The sequence below is a fragment of the Pseudophryne corroboree genome, chromosome 4 (genome assembly GCF_028390025.1).
Source record: "Pseudophryne corroboree isolate aPseCor3 chromosome 4, aPseCor3.hap2, whole genome shotgun sequence".
In the NCBI taxonomy this organism is placed as follows: Eukaryota; Metazoa; Chordata; class Amphibia; order Anura; family Myobatrachidae; genus Pseudophryne; species Pseudophryne corroboree.
In genome coordinates, this window is record NC_086447.1 from 368,231,472 (window position 1) to 368,255,708 (window position 24,237).

General features: G+C 45.2%; 1 protein-coding gene across 1 annotated transcript in view; it reads right to left on the minus strand.

Moving 5' to 3' along the window:
- The window catches only part of LRCH3 (leucine rich repeats and calponin homology domain containing 3), a 318,072-nt gene that overhangs the window by 120,195 nt on the left and 173,640 nt on the right, over positions 1 to 24,237 (minus strand). Inside the window, exons 7-14 of the mRNA XM_063916572.1 lie at positions 22,964 to 23,057; positions 20,913 to 21,033; positions 20,697 to 20,836; positions 20,235 to 20,311; positions 18,038 to 18,124; positions 16,916 to 16,967; positions 16,615 to 16,740; positions 15,564 to 15,608 (exon numbers count right to left, since the gene is read on the minus strand). Coding sequence (XP_063772642.1) covers positions 15,564 to 15,608; positions 16,615 to 16,740; positions 16,916 to 16,967; positions 18,038 to 18,124; positions 20,235 to 20,311; positions 20,697 to 20,836; positions 20,913 to 21,033; positions 22,964 to 23,057 — 742 coding nt within the window. The remainder of the gene's footprint in view (positions 1 to 15,563; positions 15,609 to 16,614; positions 16,741 to 16,915; positions 16,968 to 18,037; positions 18,125 to 20,234; positions 20,312 to 20,696; positions 20,837 to 20,912; positions 21,034 to 22,963; positions 23,058 to 24,237) is intronic.

The following is a 24,237-nucleotide window of genomic DNA, read 5'->3' on the forward strand; positions in this document are numbered from 1 at the left end:
CCGCAGGCTCCTTTAAGGCGGCCGTATCCTGAGACGGCAGTGCCACCTTCTTTGACAAGCGTGTGAGCGCCTTATCCACCCTCGGGGATGTCTCCCAACGTAACCTGTCCTCTGGCGGGAAAGGGTACGCCATCAGTAACTTTTTTTAAATCACTAGTTTCTTATCGGGGGAAGCCCACGCTTCTTCACACACTTCATTAAACTCATCTGATGGGGGAAAAAATAAGAATTTACTTACCGATAATTCTATTTCTCGGAGTCCGTAGTGGATGCTGGGGTTCCTGAAAGGACCATGGGGAATAGCGGCTCCGCAGGAGACAGGGCACAAAAAAGTAAAGCTTTTACCAGATCAGGTGGTGTGCACTGGCTCCTCCCCCTATGACCCTCCTCCAGACTCCAGTTAGGTACTGTGCCCGGACGAGCGTACACAATAAGGGAGGCAATTTGAATCCCGGGTAAGACTCATACCAGCCACACCAATCACACCGTACAACTTGTGATCTAAACCCAGTTAACAGTATGATAACAGAAAGAGCCTCTTAAAGATGGCTCCTTAACAATATAACCCGAATTTGTTAACAATAACTATGTACAGTATTGCAGATAATCCGCACTTGGGATGGGCGCCCAGCATCCACTACGGACTCCGAGAAATAGAATTATCGGTAAGTAAATTCTTATTTTCTCTATCGTCCTAAGTGGATGCTGGGGTTCCTGAAAGGACCATGGGGATTATACCAAAGCTCCCAAACGGGCGGGAGAGTGCGGATGACTCTGCAGCACCGAATGAGAGAATTTCAAGTCCTCTTTTGCCAGGGTATCAAATTTGTAGAATTTTACAAACGTGTTTTCCCCCGACCACGTAGCTGCTCGACAGAATTGTAATGCCGAGACCCCTCGGGCAGCCGCCCAAGATGAGCCCACCTTCCTTGTGGAATGGGCCTTAACAGATTTAGGCTGTGGCAGGCCTGCCACAGAATGAGCAAGTTGAATTGTGTTACAAATCCAACGAGCAATCGTCTGCTTAGAAGCAGGGGCACCCAACTTGTTGGGTGCATATAGTATCAACAGCGAGTCAGATTTTCTGACTTCAGCCGTCCTTGAAATGTATATTTTTAAGGCTCTGACAACGTCCAACAACTTGGAGTCCTCCAAGTCGCCAGTGGCCGCAGGCACCACAATAGGTTGGTTCAGGTGAAACGCTGATACCACCTTAGGGAGAAAATGCGGACGACTCCTCAGTTCTGCCCTATCCGAATGGAAGATTAGATAAGGGCTTTTATAAGATAAAGCCGCCAATTCAGATACTCTCCTGGCGGAAGCCAGGGCCAGTAACATAGTCACTTTCCATGTGAGATATTTAAAATCCACCTTTTTCAATGGTTCAAACCAATGGGATTTGAGGAAATCTAAAACTACATTTAGATCCCACGGTGCCACCGGAGGCACCACAGGAGGCTGTATATGCAGTACTCCTTTAACAAAAGTCTGTACCTCAGGAACTGAGGCCAATTCTTTTTGGAAGAATATTGACAGGGCCGAAATTTGAACCTTAATAGATCTCAATTTGAGACCCATAGACAATCCTGATTGTAGGAAATGTAGGAAACGACCCAGTTGAAATTCCTCCGTCGGAACACTCCGATCCTCGCACCACGCGACATATTTTCGCCAAATGCGGTGATAATGTTTCGCGGTGACTTCCTTCCTTGCCTTAATCAAGGTAGGAATGACTTCTTCTGGAATGCCTTTCCCTTTTAGGATCTGGCGTTCAACCGCCATGCCGTCAAACGCAGCCGCGGTAAGTCTTGAAAGAGACAGGGACCCTGTTGTAGCAGGTCCCTTCTCAGAAGTAGAGGGCACGGGTCGTCCGTGACCAACTCTTGAAGTTCCGGGTACCAAGTCCTTCTTGGCCAATCCGGAGCCACTAGTATTGTTCTTACTCCTCCTCACCGTATAATCTTCAATACCTTTGGTATGAGAGGCAGAGGAGGAAACACATATACTGATTTGTACACCCAAGGTGTTACCAGTGCGTCCACAGCTATTGCCTGTGGATCTCTTGACCTGGCGCAATACTTGTCCAGTTTCTTGTTGAGGCGAGACGCCATCATGTCTACCATTGGTCTTTCCCAACAGTTTATTAGCATGTGGAAGACTTCTGGATGAAGACCCCCCTCTCCCGGGTGAATATCGTGTCTGCTGAGGAAGTCTGCTTCCCAGTTGTCCACGCCCGGGAAGAACACTGCTGACAGTGCTATTACGTGATTCTCCGCCCAGCGAAGAATCTTGGCAGCTTCTGCCATTGCACTCCTGCTTCTTGTGCCGCCCTGTCTGTTTACATGGGCGACCGCCGTGATGTTGTCCGACTGAATCAACACCGGTTTTCCTTGCAGGAGTGGTTCCGCCTGGCTTAGAGCATTTTAGATTGCTCTTAGTACCAGAATGTTTATGTGAAGAGACTTTTCCAGGTTCGTCCATACCCCCTGGAAGTTTCTTCCTTGTGTGACTGCTCCCCAACCTCTCAGGCTGGCGTCCGTGGTCACCAGGATCAAATCCTGTATGCCGAATCTGCGGCCCTCCAATAGATGAGCCTTTTGCAACCACCACAGAAGATATACCCTTGTCCTTGGCGACAGGGTTATTCGCAGGTGCATCTGAGGATGCGACCCTGACCATTTGTCCAACAGATCCCTTTGGAAAATTCTTGCATGGAATCTGCCGAATGGAATTGCTTCGTAAAAAGCCACCATTTTTCCCAGGACTCTTGTGCATTGATGTACAGACACCTTTCCTGGTTTTAGGAGGTTCCTGACAGGTCGGATAACTCCTTGGCTTTTTCCTCGGGAAGAAAAACCTTTTTCTGAACCGTGTCCAGAATCATCCCTAGGAACAGCAGACGTATCGTCGGAAAACAGCTGCGATTCTTGGAATATTTAGAATCCAGTCGTGCCGTCGAAGAACTACTTTAGATAGTGCTCTTCCGACCTCCAACTGTTCTCTGGAACTTGCCCTTTTTAGGTCGTGCAAGTAAGGGATAATTTAGATGCCTTTTTTCTTTGAAGAAACATCTTTTCGGCCATTACCTTGGTAAAAAGGCCCGGGGTGCCGTGGATAATTCAAACGGCATCGTCTGAAACTGATATTGACAGTTCTGTACCACGAACCAGAGGTACCCTTGATGAGAAGGACAAAATTTGGACATGGAGGTAATCCTTGATGTCCAGGGACACCATATAGTCCCCTTTTTTCCGGTTCGCTATCACTGCTCTGAGTGACTTTATCTCGATTTGAACCTTTTATGTAAGTGTTCAAAACATTTTAGATTTAGACTATGTGTCACCAAGCCGTCTGGCTTCAGTACCACAATATAGTGTGGAAAAATAATACCCTTTTCCTTGTCGTAGGAGGGGTACTTTGATTATCACCTGCTGGATATACAGCTTGTGAATTGTTTCCAATGCTGCCTCCCTGTCGGAGGGAGCCGTTGGTAAAGCAGACTTCAGGAACCTGCGAGGAGAAGATGTCTCGACTCTCCAATCTTTACCCCTGGGATAATACTCGTACGATCTAGGGGTCAACTTGCGAGTGATCCCACTGCGCCCTGAGACTCTTGAGACTACCCCCCCACCTTGAGTCCGCTTGCACGGCCCCAGCGTCATGCTGAGGACTTGGCAGACGCGGTGGAGGGCTTCTTTTCCTGGGAAAGGGCTGCCTGCTGCAGTCTACTTCCCTTACCTCTATGTCTGGGCAGATATGACTGGCCTTTTGCCTGCATGCCCTCATGGGAAAGGAAAGATTGAGGCTGAAAAGACGGTGTCTTTTTTAGCTGAGATGTAACTTGGGGTAAAAAAGGTTGGATTTCCCAGCTGTTGCTGTGGTCCCCAGGTCCGATGGACCGACCCCCAAATAACTCCTTCCCTTTATACAGCAATACTTCCATCTGCCGTATGGGATCTGTATCACCTGACCACTGTCGTGTCCCTGACATCTTCTGGGAGATATGGACAACGCACTTATCTTGATGCCAGAGAGCAAATATCCCTCTGTGCATCTCACATACATATATATAGAATGCATCCTATTAAATGCTCTACATGAATAAAATATTTTCAGTCAGGGAATCCGACCAAGCCAACCCAGCACTGCATCTCCAGGCTGATGGCGATCGCTGGTCGCAGTATAACCACCGTATGTGTGTATATACTTTTTAGGATATTTTTCCAGCTTCCTATCAGCTGGCTCCTTGAGGGCGGCCGTATCTGGAGACGGTAACGCCACTTGATAAGCGTGTGAGCGCCTTATCACCCTAAGGGGTGTTTCCCAACGTACCCTAATTTCTGGCGGGAAAGGGTATAACGCCAATATTTGCTATCGGGGTAACCCTACGCATCATCACACACTTCATTTTATTTTATCTGATTCAGGAAAAACTACAGGTAGTTTTTTCCACTCCCACATAATACCCTTTCTTGTGGTACTTGTAGTATCAGAAACACGTAACACCTCCTTCATTGCCCTTAACGTGTGGCCCTAATGAGAAATACGTTTGTTTATTCACCGTCGACACTGTATTCAGTGTCCGTGTCTGTGTCTGTGTCGACCGACTGAGGTAAATGGGCGTTTCTGAGACGCCTGGACCGGTCCTAATAGATTGTCGGCCGTCTCATGTCGTCAACCGACCTTGCAGCGTGTTGACATTCTCACGTATCTAAATAAGCCATCCATTCCGGTGTCGACTCCCTAGAGAGTGACATCACCATTACAGGCAATTTCTCCGCCTCCTCACCAACATCGTCCTCATACATGTCGACACACACGTACCGACACACAGCACACACACCGGGAATGCTCTGACAGAGGACAGGACCCACTAGCCCTTTGGGGAGACAGAGGGAGAGTCTGCCAGCACACACCAAAAACGCTATAATTATATAGGGACAACCTTATATAAGTGTTTCTCCCTTATAGCATCTTTTATATATATACAATATCGCCAAAATCAGTGCCCCCCCTCTCTGTTTTAACCCTGTTTCTGTAGTGCAGTGCAGGGGAGAGCCTGGGAGCCTTCTCTCCAGCTTTTCTGTGAGAGAAAATGGCGCTGTGTGCTGAGGAGATAGGCCCCGCCCCTTTTACGGCGGGCTCGTCTCCCGCTATTTTTGAAGTTAGGCAGGGGTTAAATATCTCCATATAGCCTCTGTGGGCTATATGTGAGGTATTTTTTGCCTCTAATAAGGTTTTTATTTGCCTCTCAGAGCGCCCCCCCCAGCGCTCTGCACCCTCAGTGACTGTTGTGTGAAGTGTGCTGAGAGGAAAATGGCGCACAGCTGCAGTGCTGTGCGCTACCTTTATGAAGACTCAGGAGTCTTCAGCCGCCGATTTTGGACCTCTTCTCTCTTCAGCGTCTGCAAGGGGGCCGGCGGCGCGGCTCCGGTGACCATCCAGGCTGTACCTGTGATCGTCCCTCTGGAGCTAGTGTCCAGTAGCCAAGCAGCAAATCCACTCTGCACGCAGGTGAGTTCACTACTTCTCCCCTAAGTCCCTCGTTGCAGTGATCCTGTTGCCAGCAGGACTCACTGTAAAGTAAAAAACCTAAGCTAAACTTTCTCTAAGCAGCTCTTTAGGAGAGCCACCTAGATTGCACCCTTCTCGTTCGGGCACAAAATCTAACTGGAGTCTGGAGGAGGGTCATAGGGGGAGGAGCCAGTGCACACCACCTGATCTGGTAAAAGCTTTACTTTTTTGTGCCCTGTCTCCTGCGGAGCCGCTATTCCCCATGGTCCTTTCAGGAACCCCAGCATCCACTTAGGACGATAGAGAAACCACTGGTTGCTTTTTCTCCCCAAACATAAAACCCTTTTTAGTGGTACCTGGGTTAATGTCAGAAATGTGCAACACATTTTTCATTGCCGTAATCATGCAACGGATGGCCCTAGTGGAATGTACATTACTCTCGTCCTCGTCGACACTGGAGTCAGACTCTGTGTCGACATCTGTGTCTGCCATCTGAGGTAGCGGGCGTTTTTGAGCCCCTGATGGCCTTTGAGACGCCTGGGCAGGCACTGGCCGAGAAGCCGGCTGTCCCACGGCTGTTATGTCATCGAACCTTTTATGCAAGGAGTTGACACTGTCGTGTAAAACCTTCCACATATCCATCCACTCTGGTGTCGACCCCGCAGGGGGTGACATCACACTTATCGGCACCTGCTCCGCCTCCACATAAACCTCCTCATCAAACATGTCGACACAGCCGTACCGACACCACACACACACAGGGAATGCTCTGACTGAGGACAGGACCCCACAAAGTCCTTTGGGGAGACAGAGAGAGAGTATGCCAGCACACACCACAGCGCTATATGATCAGGGATTTACACTAACACAAAGTGATTTTTCCCTATAGCTGCTTTACATATACAGTTTGCGCCTAAATTTAGTGCCCCCCCTCTCTTTTTTACCCTTTGAGCCTGGAAACTGCAGGGGAGAGCCTGGGGAGCTGTCTTCCAGCGGAGCTGTGAAGAGGAAATGGCGCCAGTGTGCTGAGGGAGATAGCCACGCCCCCTTCTCGGCGGACTTCTCCCGCTCTTATATTTATATTATGGCGGGGGATTTTTGCACATATATAGTTTTTTAGACTATATTATGTGCTGTTTGCCAATGTAAGGTACTCTTATTGCAGCCCAGGGCACCCCCCCCCAGCGCCCTGCACCCATCAGTGACCGGAGTATGTGGTGTGCATAGGGAGCAATGGCGCACAGCTGCAGTGCTGTGCGCTACCTTAATGAAGACCTGAGTCTTCAGCCGCCGATTTTCAGGATGTTCTTCTTGCTTCTGGCTCTGCAAAGGGGACGCGGCTACGGGACCGGTAGATCGAGGACGGGTCCTGTGTTCGATCCCTCTGGAGCTAATGGTGTCCAGTAGCCTTAGAAGCCCAAGCTAGCTGCAAGCAGGTAGGTTCGCTTCTCTCCCCTTAGTCCCTCGTAGCAGTGAGTCTGTTGCCAGCAGATCTCACTGAAAATAAAAAACCTAACAAATACTTTCTTTACTAGAAGCTCAGGAGAGCCCCTAGTGTGCAACCAGCTCGAGCCGGGCACAGATTCTAACTGAGGTCTGGAGGAGGGGCATAGAGGGAGGAGCCAGTGCACACCAGATAGTACCTAATCTTTCTTTTAGAGTGCCCAGTCTCCTGCGGAGCCCGTCTATTCCCCATGGTCCTTACGGAGTACCCAGCATCCACTAGGACGTCAGAGAAAATCTGTTTCTTTTCCTTAAACATGTGTACCCTTGTGTCGGGGACAGAGGGTTCATCCTCAATATGCAACAAGTCCCTTATTGCCACAATCATACACTGAATGGTTTTAGTCACCCTAGGGTGCAATTTTACTTCGTCGTAGTCGACACTGGAATCAGAATCCGTGTCGGTAGTAGTGTCTTGTGTTAAGGGACGCTTTTGAGACCGCGACGGGCCCTGAGAGTCGGTCCAATCCGAGGATTGACCCTCTGATGTCCCCACTAAGTCAGCCTTATCAAGCTTTTTATGTAAAGATCCCACACTTGCATTCAACATATGCCACATGTCCATCCAATCTGGAGTCGGCACAACCGACGGGGACACACCACTCATTTGCTCCACCTCCTCCTTGGAGAAGCCTTCCGCCTCAGACATGTCGACACACACGTACCGACACCCCACACACACAGGGATTAACCTATATGGGGACAAAACCCCAACCAGGCCCTAAGGAGAGACAGAGAGAGAGTATGCCAGCACACACCAGCGCTTAAAAACACTGGAAAAAATATGACCAGATAGTGCTTTTCTATATACAATATGCCAATTCCCACTCACTGCGTCGCTAATGTGCCCCCCTCCTCTTTTTTCCAGTCTGTGAAGTTCAGCAGGGGAGAGACTAGGGAGCCAGCGTTTTCCTCATGCAGCTTCTGTGGAGAAAATGGCGCTGGTTAGTGCTGAGGATCAAGCCCCGCCCACCCGACGGCGGGCTTCGGTCCCAGTGATTTTTCAATAAAAATGGCGGGGGATCATCGATTTACTGCCTCCGCAGCCTAATCAATCTGCATTTGCCCAAATGTGAGGTTTATTGCTGCCCAGGGCGCCCCCCCCTGCGCCGCACCCTTCAGTGCTGCTCTGTGCGTGTGTGTGAGACTGGGAGCAATGGCGCGCAGCTTACCGCTGCGCGCCTTACCTCATGAAGATCTGATGTCTTCTGCCGCCTAAGTTGTCTTCTGCCTTCTCATCCGGCTTCTATCTTCGGCATCTGTGAGGAGGACGGCGGCGCGGCTCCGGGACGAACCCCAGGTGAGACCTGTGTTCCAACTCCCTCTGGAGCTAATGGTGTCCAGTAGCCTTAGAAGCAGTGCCCAACTTGACAAGCCAGCTCTGCTTCTCTCTCCTCGGTCCCACGATGCAGGGAGCCTGTTGCCAACAGGACTCCCTGAAAATAAAAAACCTAACAAAATTCTTCTTCAACAGAAAACTCTGGAGAGCTCTCTGCAGTGCACCCATTCTCCTCTGGGCACAAGATCTAACTGAGGTCTGGAGGAGGGGCATAGAGGGAGGAGCCAGTGCACTCTCATAGTCAAAGTTCTTTTTAGGTGCCCTATCTCCTGCGGAGCCCGTCTATACCCCCATGGTCCTTACGGAGTCCCCAGCATCCTCTAGGACGTAAGAGAAATAAAGTCAGTTTAGTTCTGATATGTTGGTACTTTATTTTTTTTGCCAAACTTTGATACGTATCCCCCCTAAGCTTGGTTAACTGCGACATCTGTATCTGCTGTGAGGCCACCAATTGCGTTTTATGCCCTTTTCTCCAAAACAACTAGAATGGCTGGCACATTATCAACCTATTGACGAAGCCATAATTAAATACAAATACATGTCCCACTGACCTCAATAAAGTATTTCATTTAATGGTAGTTGGAACATAAAAGTATTTATTGGAATCTCGTGTGTACTGGGACTGGAATTCCTAGGAGGAGCAATACTAAACCAGCTCTACAGCAGCCAGAGATGATAAGAAGACATGTTTCATTACAGCAGTGTGTCTCTGTCAGGAGGGGTGTGGTATTGAAAGTCGACAGTAACTAGGTCGACAATGTCTAGGTCGACCACTATTGGTCGACAGTAACTAGGTCGACAGGTCAAAAGGTCGACATGAGTTTTTAATGTTATTTTGGTGTCGTTTTCTTCGTAGAGTGACCGGGAACCCCAATTAGTGCACCGCTTCGCTCACCATGCTTCGGGCACGGTGCCTTCGCTCCGCTACCGCTTCGCTCGGCACAGATTACCGTTCCAATCGTAGCCCACGTGGATCGTTAAGTATGAAAAGGTTCAAAAAAAGAAAAAAATTGTGAAAAACTCATGTCGACCTTTTGACCTGTCGACCTAGTTACTGTCGACCAACAGTGGTCGACCTAGACATTGTCGACCTAGTTACTGTCGACTTTCAGTCCGGATCCCGTCAGAAGTAATAGCACAGCATTCAAAGAAGCTCTTAATATGAAAACTATAATTTTAACAGTCTCCAGCAAATACACTGGAGCATGCCAGTAAACTAATGCCATGTGGGGCTGGGTAAAATATGCTTGCTATTAAGCTGCATATATTTCATTGTTAGGTACGGTAATAATAAGATTTTAAACCTACCAGTAAATCTTTTTCTCCTAGTCCGTAGAGGATGCTGGGGACTCCGTAAGGACCATGGGGTATAGATGGGCTCCGCAGGAGACATGGGCACACTAAGACTTTAGATGGGAGTGAACTGGCTCCTCCCTCTATGCCCCTCCTCCAGACCTCAGTTAAAGAACTGTGCCCAGAGGAGACGGACAGTACGAGGAAAGGATTTTTGTTAATCTAAGGGCGAGATACATACCAGCCCATACCATACACACCGTACAACATGGAATATACCAAACCAGTTAACAGTATGAATAAAACAGTATCAGCCAGAGACTGATCACAACTGTAACATAACCCTTATGTAAGCAACAACTATATACAAGCCTTGCAGAAACTGTCCACACTGGGACGGGCGCCCAACATACTCTACGGACTAGGAGACAAAGATTTACCGGTAGGTTTAAAATCTTATTTTCACTTACGTCCTAGAGGATGCTGGGGATTATACCAAAGCTCCAGACCGGGCGGGAGAGTGCGGATGACTCTGCAGCACCGATTGAGCAAACATGAGGTCCTCATCAGCCAGGGTATCAAACTTGTAAAATTTTGCAAAAGTGTTTGAACCCGACCAAGTAGCTGCTTGGCACAGCTGTAATGCCGAGACGCCTCGGGCAGCCGCCCAAGAAGAGCCCACCTTCCTAGTGGAATGGGCCTTTACCGAATTTGGTAACGGCAATCCAGCCGTAGAATGAGCCTGCTGAATCGTGTTACAGATCCAGCGAGCAATAGTCTGCTTAGAAGCAGGAGCGCCAACCTTGTTGGCCGCATTCAGGACAAACAGAGCCTCTGTTTTCCTAACTCGAGCCGTCCTGGCTACATAAATTTTTAAGGCCCTGACTACATCAAGGGACTTGGAATCCTCCAAGTCACCCGTAGCCACAGGCACCACAATAGGTTGGTTCATATGGAACGACGAAACCACCTTAGGTAGAAATTGAGGACGAGTTCTCAACTCCGTTCGATCCACATGGAAAATCAGATAGGGGCTCTTGTGAAACAAAGCCGCCAATTCAGACACCCGCCTCGCAGATGCCAAGGCCAACAACATGACCACTTTCCAAGTGAGAAATTTTAACTCCACCGTTTGAAGAGGTTCAAACCAGTGTGATTTAAGGAACCGTAACACCACGTTATAGGTCCCACGGTGCAACTGGGGGCACAAAAGGAGGTTGGATATAATGCACTCCATTTACAAAAGTCTGGACTTCTGGGAGAGAAGCCAATTCCTTCTGAAAGAATATAGATAAGGCCGAAATCTGCATCTTAATGGAGCCTAACTTAAGGCCCATATCCACTCCTGTCTGTAGAAAGTGGAGAAAACGACCCAGCTGAAAATCTTTCGTAGGAGCATTCTTGGCTTCACACCAAGAAACATATTTCCTCCAGATACGGTGAAAATGCTTCGCCGTTACCTCCTTCCTAGCTTTGATTAGAGTAGGGATGACTTCCCCCGGAATACCTCTCCTAGCTAGGATTTGGTGTTCATCCACCATGCCGTCAAACGTAACCGCGGTAAGTCTTGGAACACACAGGGCCCCTGTTGCAACAGGTCCTCCCTGGGAGGAAGAGGCCACGGATCTTCTGCGATCATTTCCTGAAGATCTGAATACCAGGCCCTTCGAGGCCAATCTGGAACAATGAGTATTGTCTGTACTCTTGTTCGTCTTACGATTCTCAAAATTTTTGAGATGAGTGGAAGTGGAGGGAACACATAGACCGACTGAAACACCCACGGTGTCACTAGTGCGTCCATGCCACTGCCTGAGGGTCCCTCGACCTGGAACAATACGTCCGAAGCTTTTTGTTGAGGCGTGACGCCATCATGTCTATTTGAGGAAGTCCCCAACGACTTGTTATCTCTGCAAAGACCTCTTGATGAAGTCCCCACTCTCCTGGATTGAGATCGTGTCTGCTGAGGAAGTCTGCTTCCCAGTTGTCCACTCCCGGAATGAAGACAGTTGACAGAGCGCTTACATGATTTTCCGCCCAGCGAAGAATCCTGGTGGCTTCTGCTATTGCTGCTCTGCTCCTTGTCCCGCCCTGGCGGTTTACATGCGCCACGGCTGTGACGTTGTCTGACTGAATCAGAACGGGTAGGTTGCGAAGAAGATTCTCCGCTTGTTGTAGGCCGTTGTAAATGGCCCTTAATTCCAGCACATTGATGTGTAGACAAGCCTCCTGGCTTGACCATATTCCTTGAAAATATCTTCCTTGTGTGACTGCTCCCCATCCTCGGAGGCTCGCGTCCGTGGTCACAAGAACTCAGTCTTGAATGCCGAACCTGCGACCCTCTAGAAGGTGAGCACTCTGAAGCCACCACAGGAGAGATACCCTGGCCCTGGGGGACAGGCTTATGCTCTGATTAATTTGTAGATGGGACCCCGACCACTGGAACCTGCCGAACAGAATGTCCTCGTAGGCCGTCACCATCTTCCCCAATAATCGAGTGCATTGATGAACGGACACTCTTTTTGGTTTTAGCAGGTCTCTGACCATGTTCTGGAGTTCCTGGGCTTTTTCCGTCGGGAGAAAAACCCTCTTTTTTTCCGTGTCCAGAAACATGCCCAAAAATGACAGCCGAGTCGTCGGAACCAACTGCGACTTTGGTAGATTTAGAATCCAGCCATGTTGTTGTAGTACTCTCAGGGAGAGAGACACGCTTCTCAGTAACTGATCTCTCGATCTCGCCTTTATCAGGAGATCGTCCAAGTATGGGATAATTGTGACTTCTTGATTGCGCAGGAGCACCATCATTTCCGCCATTACCTTGGTGAAAATTCTCGGGGCCGTGGAAAGCCCAAACGGCAACATCTGAAACGGGTAATGACAATCCTGTACAGCGAATCTCAGGTACCCATGATGAGGCGGATATATGGGGACATGAAGGTATGCATCCTTTATGTCTAGTGACACCATAAAATCCCCCCCTTCCAGGCTGGAGATCACTGCCCGGAGAGATTCCATCTTGAATTTGAACCTTTTCAAATACAGGTTCAGGGATTTTCGATTCAGAATTGGTCTGACCGAGCCATCCGGCTTCGGGACCACAAACAGGGTTGAATAAAACCCCTTCCCCTGTTGCATTAGGGGAACCTTGATAATCACCTGCTGTTGACACAGCTTTTGTATGGCAGCTGAAACCATTTCCCTCTCTCGGGGAGAAGCTGGCAAGGCCGATTGGGATACAATTTCTACCGCCCAAGGATCCAAATCCGACTGAACCCAGACCTGGCTGAAGAGCCGAAGACGTGCCCCCACCGCTGCGGACTCCCTCAGCGGAGCCCCAGCGTCATACGGTGGATTTTGTAGAGGCCGGGGAGGACTTTTGTTCCTGGGAACTAGCCGTAGTTGGTGTTCTTTTCCCTCTACCTCTACCTCTGGCGAGGAAGGAAGAGCCCCGACCCTTTCTGAACTTATGCGACCGAAAGGACTGCATCTGGTATTGAGGTGTTTTCTTTTGCTGTGGGGGAACGTAAGGCAAAAAAGAAGACTTACCCGCGGTAGCTGTGGAAACCAGGTCAGCGAGGCCCTCCCCAAATAAAACTTCACCCTTGTAAGGCAAAGCCTCCATATGTCTCTTTAAATCAGCATCACCTGTCCATTGACGGGTCCACAGGAACCTTCTAGCAAAAACTGCCATGGCATTGGCTCTTGAACCCGACAGCCCAATATCTCTCGCAGCCTCTCTCATATATAAAGCTGCATCCATAATGTGACCCAAGGTCAACAAAATACTATCTTTATCTAGGGTGTCGATGTCAGATGACAAGTTACCTGCCCACGCTGCAATCGCGCTACCCACCCATGCCGACGCTACTGCCGGTCTGAGCAGGGCACCCGTAGTCATATAAATTGATTTTAAGGTAGTTTCCTGTCTGCGATCCGCAGGATCCTTGAGGGCTGCCGTGTCCGGGGATGGTAATGCAACCTTTTTGGACAAGCGCGTCAAGGCCTTGTCCACCGTGGGCGAGGATTCCCACCGTAACCTGTCCTGTGAGGGGAAAGGATACGCCATAATAATTCTCTTGGGAACCTGCAGTCTCTTGTCTGGAGTTTCCCAAGCCTTTTCAAATAAAGCGTTCAGCTCATGAGATGGGGGAAAACGTTACCTCAGGATTCTTTTCCTTAAACATGCAGACCCTCGTGTCAGGGACAGAGGGGTCCTCTGTGATATGCAAAACATCTTTTATTGCAATAATCATATATTGAATACTCTTGGCCACCCTTGGGTGCAACCTTGCATCATCATAGTCGACACTGAAGTCGGAATCCGTGTCGGAATCAGTGTCTGCTATCTGGGAAAAGGGACGTTTATGGGATCCTGAAGGGCCTTGTGACACAGTCAAAGCCATGGATTGACTCCCTGCTTTTTCCTTGGACTCTGCTTTGTCCAATCTCTTATGTAATAAGGTCACATTAGCATTTAAAACATTCCACATATCCAACCAATCCGGTGTCGGCTGTGCCGACGGAGACACCACCACCATCTGCTCTGCATCCTCCCTAGACGAGCCTTCCGCTTCAGACATGTCGACACACACGTACTGACACCCCCACACACACTGGGATATATGAATATGGGGACAGCCCCCCAATAAGGCCCTTTGGAGAGACAGAGAGAGAGTATGCCAGCACACACCCAGCGCCACTAGATACTGAAAACACAGTCCCAGCCTGTACAGCGCTTTTTTATATATATGATTTGCGCCAAATAAATGTGCCCCCCTCGTTTTTTGTCCCGTTACTTGGCTCAGCAGGGGAGAGTCCGGGAGCAGCATCTCTGCAGCATGCTGTGGAGAAAATGGCGCTGGTTAATGCTGGAGGATCAAGCCCTGCCCCCTCGACTGCGGGCTTCGGTCCCGCTCATTTTTTATACTGGCGGGGGTTTTATAATATACTGCCTCCGCAGTATCTAACAATGGTGCCAGTGTTATGTGAGGTAATTATTGCTGCCCAGGGCGCCCCCCCCCTGCGCCCTGCACCCTTGCTGTGCCTTATGTGTGTGTGGGAGCAATGGCGCGCAGCACGACACCTCTCTGAAGAACTGAAGTCTTCTTACTTCATATACTTACCCGGCTTCTATCTTCCGGCTCTGTGAGGAGGACGGCGGCGCGGCTCCGGGACGAACAGCGAGGACGCCACCTGTGTTCCGACCCTCTGGAGCTAATGGTGTCCAGTAGCCTAAGAAGCAGAGCCTATCAGTAAAGTAGGTCTGCTTCTCTCCCCTCAGTCCCACGACGCAGGGAGCCTGTTGCCAGCAGTGCTCCCTGAAAATAAAAAACCTAACAAAAGTCTTTTCAGAGAAACTCAGTAGAGCTCCCCTGCAGAGCATCCAGTCTCCTCTGGGCACAGGATCCAACTGAGGTCTGGAGGAGGGGCATAGAGGGAGGAGCCAGTTCACACCCATCTAAAGTCTTAGAGTGCCCATGTCTCCTGCGGAGCCCGTCTATACCCCATGGTCCTTATGGAGTCCCAAGCATCCTCTAGGACTTAAGAGAAAATAGGATACCTACAATATTTATAGTCGCATTTGAAACATTTTTCATTACAAAATTGTACAGGCTCTACGGCCAAAATAGCCCCCAACTCCCATAACATAAACAGTTACTTTTAGCAGTCCTCAGAGCATCTTAATACAAGTTCAATTATATCTTCAAACATTATCAATGTCAAAACATTAATAAGATTCTAATGAGAAGGTTCTAAAAATATTTTTTATTTTAATTAAACTGACCTGGGGAAAAAATTATCTTGTGTCAGAGTAACATCTGAGCTACACAGACATGAAAATGCACAATCATTTATTTCAGCAGGTGTTTGTCAAATTCATATTTGTCTGAATTAGGAATCAAATACAATGCCTTACCTCATTGTCCAATGGGCTCTGCTTCTCTGGGCTCAATGCCTTTTGCTGAAGAAAAAAAACATCCGGAATTTACCTAACCAACTACGGTGCTTATGCAGAGCAAGCACTATCCTAGCTTGTGTAACAAATATTACTCAGAAAGAACTTACGCATATGCAGTTAAGACCAGCACGCATTTGGATCAAACCTTATGACTGGAGAGTTGGTAAGGGTCATTCTCACATAGGCAAACTAAAGGCAGGCAGATGCGGAACGTGCAGACCAGCAATTATGTGCATTAGGAGGCGTACCTTTTGTATCTACACAACGATGATAACTACTAGTAAACCAGCTTCATATGATTCCAATGCAAAGGTGTATACATCTACAGATGTATACGACTCTGCATATTGTACGGTATGTACACATTTTGCCATCAACACTGATAGAGACCCTAAATTTAATCAAGGAACCTAAGTGCTACTTGTCAGTTCAGTACTGAAAACAGAATGAATGTTATCTGCTATAGGTCACTGAAAATCACCTGTGCTAGTAGTAACGTGCAAACCACAATGGACAGATGACTGCCAACAATGACACCAGTAAAGACACTCAAAGGCTGGAGTGCCAGCAGAAAAGCATTATAATGGTGTTACTAACAACGACACACATTAGCCATGCGTACACAGCATGCAACGTAACTTAATGAGCTACGTCATCATTTTATTTAAAAAGAAAGTGAAGGTGCATTGCAACATTAGTTTGGTATTAGTAGTCAGCACTATAAATGGCTGGGAGACGTGTGTTATCGCATATGTTATTAGAAGGTAGGGAAAAGTAGTTTACACATCTTTGTTAGCAGAATAAAGAGATGTGACAATTCACTCTGTACATATAATGAATGGGTTATAATTGCTAGTTCAGGTTAATAGAGGGGGAGGCACAGTTCAGTGGTCATGTGCTAGCAAACAGTAAATGTAATACATACTACTCTTGGAAATAAGCAAATATTCCACTTTCCTCACAATCCAGCATGACGTGCACTCATGCAGTATAAATAATGAACACTTACTTTTAAATAAGAGTCAGCGTGTGTTAACCTGCCCCTCATCCTCTCCTCATACTGCTGTGCCGCCAGCTGTGCCTCCCTCCTGGTGCTCTCTATTAAGTCTCCCCTACGCTGTAAATCTGTATCCGCCTATGAGACAAGGCAAGCAATGTTAGAGCAAAATGGAAAACACGTGCTTGTTAAAAGCAGAAATAAAAGATATGTTTGTAAAGCACAAACTTTTGGCAAGAGATTCAGAGGCTTTATCTCACTCTGCACGATAGCATGTTCCTTCATATGCCTCTGAAACATAGTCGGGCATTACCTGGTTTGGACTTTTTGTCACGGAGAGAAGATGTGTGGTATCCAATTGGGACCTAGATAAAAGAAAAGCTATCAATGGGAAACACATCCTCAGCTGCTCTAAGTCGTAAACCTTTATGGATCCATGATTACTTTATTTGCCAATGCAGAAAGTGTGCCTAATTATGTAGAGAAGTGTATATAACTTGGGACTTTTTGGGGGCAATTCAATTATTTTACCCTGCGGCAAAATGGAGCAATTCAATTGTTGCTGCGTTTAGACTCCCGATAGCTGCAGGGATGACGTCTTCTCGCACCCGTCTGTGAGAAGAAATGGCAAAACCAGTCTATAGTGCTCCAAAGCAGGACTTTAGAGGAGTTTAGCCATTTTACTTGGCTAAATCCTGTCTGTTTGGGTGTGACATACGCAATGTGCATGTGCGCCCAAACAACCACTGAATTGCGACAACTGTTTGGGCGTCTAAAAACTCCCCCCCTCCCCCCTCCATATTAATTAAAAAAAAAAAATTGGTGAAATCAGCTATGCCATCAATTAAAATCAAGCCATGAAGAGGCAGGAGTCATAGATAGCAAGTTATTATGACTAGCTCTAAACTTATACATTAAGATGACATTACTTAGGATATAATAAAAACTTTTCAATAGGGCAAATAGATTGAGCAGCAGCATTCATAGTTCATCAGTACATTTTCAGATAGATGCCGCTTACCCTTAGTAGAGCCAAGGGCACTGCACACAAAAACCATTTTCCAGAGAAACCTTAGTTTCCCATTTAACAATTAAAAATGTTCGCCAAGATGGGTGTTCGTGTATTAACAGAATGAAGATACATTCTCAGTGTGTGAGAGTTCTTATTGGTCTGCGTGGTTACACTATTTTGGCTTATGACCAGGGTTAGGAAAAGAATAATATGGGGGGGGGGGAATGCAAAGAGCAACCACTCGGGGGCAGAGCAGTAAATGGCAATTTTGTTAAAACACTCCATAATAAAGTAACAGGATGTCAATCAGGCAAATATATGATCATTTTAAAAAATGAAGTTCTGCAGCATATTAGCATTTGCCTTTAGTGGTCCTTTCCTATTTCCCTGTTAACAGAGAGCAAGCTCGGTTTATACAGTTACCTCTCAGCTGGTCTGCGTGGTGATGGCTGCCTTTGTTTATTATGTGTTAGGCTCAAAGATTCTGGTCTTCTTAATTCTTCTGGGGCTCTTTAAATAAAAGAATAATGTTGGCTATTTCAATGCAATATGTGACTTTATGGGGATTCGCTACCTTTCCCATAATAAAATGTTTGGTTAAATGATCAATAAACCTGAAATGCAAGTGGGTTTATTTGAATAAGTTACTAAAAGCAATCACACATATGTATAGGTAAGTAGGTCAGGTTTAAGTATGGACACCAATGTAACTGGAAGCAAGGGATGGCAAGTAATATAGACTCCCCTCCATTGTCTGATTGGGATGCGGTCAATATACTGCCTGAAAGCATCCCAGCGTTCAGGATCCAGACGCCGGAATCCCAACAGAAGCGTAAATTCCGACGGTTGGAATCACAAAAGAAGCCCGGTATTCCCCCTTGGGTGGTGGAATAGAATAGTATGACGAGCGAAGCACGCCACCGGTCCCGAATCATGGTGAGCGTAGCGAGTCTGCGCAGAGACTCGCTGCCGGGATTACGGCATCTGTCTCCTGACTGCCGGGATCCCATACTGAATCTGTCTGATCATCAGGGGGAATTTTCCATTTCCCTCAGAAACTTTTACCAATACCTGCAGTTCAGATTTATTTTTCACAACAGACATTTTCAACATAATTCAAATTCCTTTGTATTCGCCAAGGTGCCACTAAAATGCCTGAGCTCCACAATCTATTTTAAGCTAGCAGTCACTGGCCCCACAACTAAAGACCACGAGCTACAGTGGGAGGGTGACTTAGATCCACTAGGTGAGGAGGAATGGGCGAACATTACAGAGAACAGTCAGCAGTTGTGTTGGTGTGGAAATAAAATACATTTCTGCAGTAATTATGTCTTGTACTCGAGTCTGCATGGTTACATTGGCTCTATCCCACAACCAGATAGATGCTGGAGAGGCAGCTCACACCCCAGCTCCTTCCTATGCATCTGGTGGGTATGTCCTAAATTAGTTTTCTACTACTACAGATATTCTCTCTTCCCAACTCTGTTTCCTTTGGCAATCTCTTTCAATAAATAGAAGTTACTGCAGAAAGTGACTAAAATACTCTAGTCGTACAAAATTGTTTGCTGCTGGAAAAGTTACATGCTGAAATTCCTTCTTAGCAAGACAATACGGATTTGAAAACCTTTAAAACTAGCCAATACGCAGGATAACCCAGATCAAAACTCAGTGGAAGAGTGTTAATTAAGGTCCAGTGACCTGGGAATCCAATCCAGCTAGCTTGCAGGGTTGTTTCCGGGAAGGACCTGGATTAAGGGCAATGTAAACGGGTAAACCAGGTCATCCGACCCAGCTCCCGTTTACAGCATGGGGAGATCCCCTGTGGGGATGTTGCTTCCTGTAGTGCTGTCACATATGAAGGACTCTACTGCTGCTGTGAGACTCCCACCACTACTGCACCAGTGTGCACTGTAAAAGGCTCTGAACGAGAATAAGTAGGGTCGGAGCCGCAGTGAAAAGGGATCAGTCCCGGGTCTGAACTGGTTTGGAGCTGAGTTCCAAATCTCAAGTCAGACCCAGGACATAGGTGGAATGAGGTATAAGAAAATGATAATAAACTCTACAATTTAACATGGAGTGAAACTGAGGTTCTTAGCACATGTTTTGGCCAAAATGTGGGCCCACCTACCATGGCCAAATGACTTCATCAGGTGGGTCTCTAACATCCCTAATACTGAAATTATATACACTTATCCAGGTCTTACCTATCATAGTGCCCCTTCTAAAATGTAGACAGCAAATACAAGGACCCATTCTAATTGAAAATACCTAAAGGCAGGTGGATGGGGTGCTTTTGCTGTCTACATATTAGAATGTGCACTATGAAAGGTAAGACCTGGATACATTTATATAATGTGTCAGTATTAGGGATGTTCTTAATGGGACCTGACTAATAATTGATGAGGCACTGGTTGTGTGTAAATTCACAGGTTAAATACTGAAGATTATTATTTCAGCTCACAAAACCACTTGTGAGTAGGTGAAAGGCCCAACAAAAGAATACAGTGTGCAGTCTTTATACAACCATTTAAGAACATGGTTCAGGGTACTGTTAGTACAGTAAAGGCAGTGTTATAAAATAGTGCATTCTGTAGATCATTCATAGCTAAAGATGGCTAACCTGCTTTGGTGTAAATGTCTTCTACCCTCCTCAGATCTTTGTTGTTCCCTTGAAGAGGTATGTTTCAAAGGTGAACTCTATAAAAATAAATTGCAATGCGTGAGGGAGCTTAAACATTGTTACAGGGTTTTCACAACACGTAGAATGGTCATTACACTACGATTCTGTGTCTGTTATGGAACTGGTCAGTACTTTCATCATATAGATCAGTGATGGCTAACCTTGACACTCCAGCTGTTGTTGAACTACACATCCCAGCATGCCCTGCTACAGTTTTGCTATTTGGCCATGCTAAAACTGATGCAGGGCATGCTGGGATGTGTAGTTCAACAACAGCTGGTGTGTCAAGGTGAGCCATCACGATATAGATCTTTGTTCAAAATATACTGCATGTCAACCTTCACCAAAAGACACATTGATTATCTCATTACAGCAAAAATACAAAACCATAAGTTAAATTACCTCATGTGATACCCGCCTTTCTTCTATATACGCCATGAACTGTGAGCTCAGGCTATCTCCTCTAGACAGCCTCACATCGTCATCCTCCTCCTCTGTAGCATAGCTATCTATATAGTCAATCTGCTCCAAGTCATGTTCCACTGTGTGAGAAGAAATCAGTATTACTACATTGGCCCAATGAATTATTATGAAGCTCAACACCATCCCACCACTTACCTAACCCGTTTAAAATGAGTGAATTGCCCCGAGTCTCTAGATGCTGTTGGTCTCTTCGTAGCCTCTGCTCTTTACCAGCATCAGCTGTCCGAAGAGGAAGGTCTGTAAATTCATCTGTGGGCTACATTGAAGAAGAAACAACTTACAAGCAGTTGTATGTGTAAAAGGAAATACAGTATCTTGGCAGTGGTACTTACACTATATAAAAAAGGGGAGTTCCAATTTTTTAGAAACTCAAAATACATATTAATGTAATGGTTAAGCTTGTATTGATAAAACCTTGCTATATATGCACTTTTATGCTTTAACGTTTAAAACTATAAACAAATATAATATTACAGTTAGGAGTAACAATTTCCACACAGTACACTAAAAATATAAATATTCCACTCCTAAGACAAATGACAATGTAACAGTATATAACCATGTGCCAAAAGAAGAGGTTTGCTTGCTATGGATGGTTAACCACTTTTTAGTTGGCTGTAGACTACATGTGCAATCTGCAGCAATGACATCTTCTTGACCACAAAATTATGGAAAGTACAGGGAAATGGATAAGCTTGTCATTTCAGAGCTAAGCGAGAGTCTGCTTTCCCATTTGGCAGCTTGCATTCGCACCTAGCCATGACCCAAATGGTGTTCTAGATCTCTGCTGAGATGCCACCCCTGGAAACTGGTTTAAAGTACACAAAGAAGTAATATGAAGTTAGTTGTCATGATGCAATAGTGGACTAAACATGTAACTTTTGTTATTAATTAAAAAATGGGTTTTTAAAGACAGCTCCTTTATCTTGTCACATTTCTTTATTGTCTCAATATACTCTATATAAAAAAAAAAAAAAAAATAAAGTTACCAACACCCTGATATTAAGTTTCAGCGGAAGGAAAAAGTAATGGGGTTTACTACTTTGAAAATTAAGCTCGTCTTCATGTCCCACAAACAATGAAGTTAATAATTGTAATCATTGGCTATTATTGTAAACTGACATTAATAGTGCATTCCAAAATCTAAGGACTATTCTTGTTTAATATTTTGAATGAGATGACATCGTCAGCTGGAAGTACTACCAATTTAAATGTTCACAATTGAATATAGAGGTAAAAAAAATAGGCTATTGTTGATACAACTTAAACAATTCAATTCCTTCTTTGTGTGGCTGTTAATCATGCTTAATATCACAGTTTAAGTTTGAGCAGATGATCAGTTTAATCAGACTTAATATCCCAGCATATTATTATTCTCTCTTGTATTTAATACGTTCACAGTATCTTACTCAAGAAAAGCCAATGTTATTATTACCCCTAACAGGTTATATCTACCTTAATGGAAATAGAAACCACAAAATTAACTAAAATGTGCATCTAGATTAAACAAACTAATGTGTATCTAAAATGACAATAGTATTCATCACTGTAGTTATTAATGGCAGAACAATGTTTTTGTTTTGCTTTTTATTTCTTTTTAGTTTTTTTTTTTCAAACATAGCAATATGTTTCAATGCCAACTCAACTGATGGAATTGGTAAAAGCGCCTTCAGTCCTATTGGAGAGAGAGCACTATATAAATAAAATTATTATTATTAATTATTATAAAAGAATTGTTGAAATAAGCACAACCCAGTGTCTTTTAATCAGATACAGTATATCAAAGGAAATTGAGAAAGAATGTGCCAGGGTAGTTCTATGCAATATATTAGATCTCTCCCTGTTATAGTGTATTTACTATAAAAAAAAATCCCACTAAGTTAAATTGGTTGAAATTCACCAGATACATAGACAAACTGGAGTATGTGAATAATGATCTGAAATACAATTCCTGGTCAGACCAGAAGTAATCAATGTGTTGATAAAGCCACGGATTTTATCTCCCTAAAATCTTTCCATCTGAGGCCACTTAACAGTCTCTGACCCCAAAAGACCATATATCTGTAAGTTGTACAAAGGTTGGTAAGCCTATACAAGCAAAGTATTGCCCAGGGTACGCAGTGTGTATTATTAAAAAATAAAATAAAAATATAAATGAATGAATGTACAGTATGTATGTCTGATACCTCATTCCCAGACCATCTCTTGTCTCCACTGTCCACACTGTTAAAACCAGAGTCCAGAGCACCGTACGTACGACCAGGATACACATCATCTTGACTATATGGGAAAACAGTTTCAGATCGTAAACATATCAGACATATGTATCAATGTTCAGAATATATTTACTAAAGAAAAAAATTATATTTGACTTCCATGTTATTTATTACTATAATTATATGACTGATATAGTACAATTTATATTTAACTAATACCTAAATAAATAATTCAGCTTTCAGTTGCTCGTAAACATGACTGCAAAGACACCAGCGGCAGGCTGAGCACTTGCTCAGCCGCCGGCACATAATACCCCATTAAACTAAACACCCCAAATATCCATACAAGACCACTGAAGGAAAATAAACATTGGATAAAATACAATTTTGTTTTGATGGTTAAAATAAAAAAAAAAATCAAAGCTATAAAAGTACTGTAACAATCAAACGAAGACGAGTTATCTGAGGCTCTCAGCTTTCCAAAATATTTAAAATATAGGAAGATTTTTCTAGAAAACCTCTGTTACAAAGGTGATCAACACTATAATATCCAGGTGCTTAAAGGAACCTGGGACACATGCACTGAGCAGTCTGCAGCAATTCAGAAAGAATGACAACATTGAAAATTCTTTTAAAAGCGCTTTGTAAAAACTTTTCTAAAATTAAATCGCCAAATCAACATCAGAAGTAAAGTAAGAGTTCAGTCAGCATCTACTAATCTTATCTCATTGCCAGCAGATAGTACTGGGTCTAAACTAGAAATGATCCACAAAGCATCACTGTATGTTAGAAATGATGGTGGTCTGTTGTATTTGTTAAGACAAAATACATGGCAAGGTAGAAACTAGATTATTAATAAATGTACGTGTACTAATCGCTGATAATAAAGTCTGATGGTTTGCTGACATACAATGGCTACTTTTATTATAAAGCAGTTTGGTTTGTTAGGAAAATCTTTGCATAAGAAGCTAGGCTACATGTAGCCAGTTATGATGCAAAAGTGGAAAGTAACTAGCAGCAGGTTTGGTCCTCACAAGTAAGTTCCAAACTTTTTTCCTTTGAAACTTTGATAAGGAATTGTACTAGTTAAGTATTGGGGCATAACGAGGCACAACTGGGTTCTATAGGAGCCCAATTGTGCAACATACCTAAAATAGACATGCTCCAGTTGTATTTATGTAATGTATGTACAAGGGTGGTTCAATAAGGAAGGTAACAATACCTCTCACGTGTACAACGTTCTT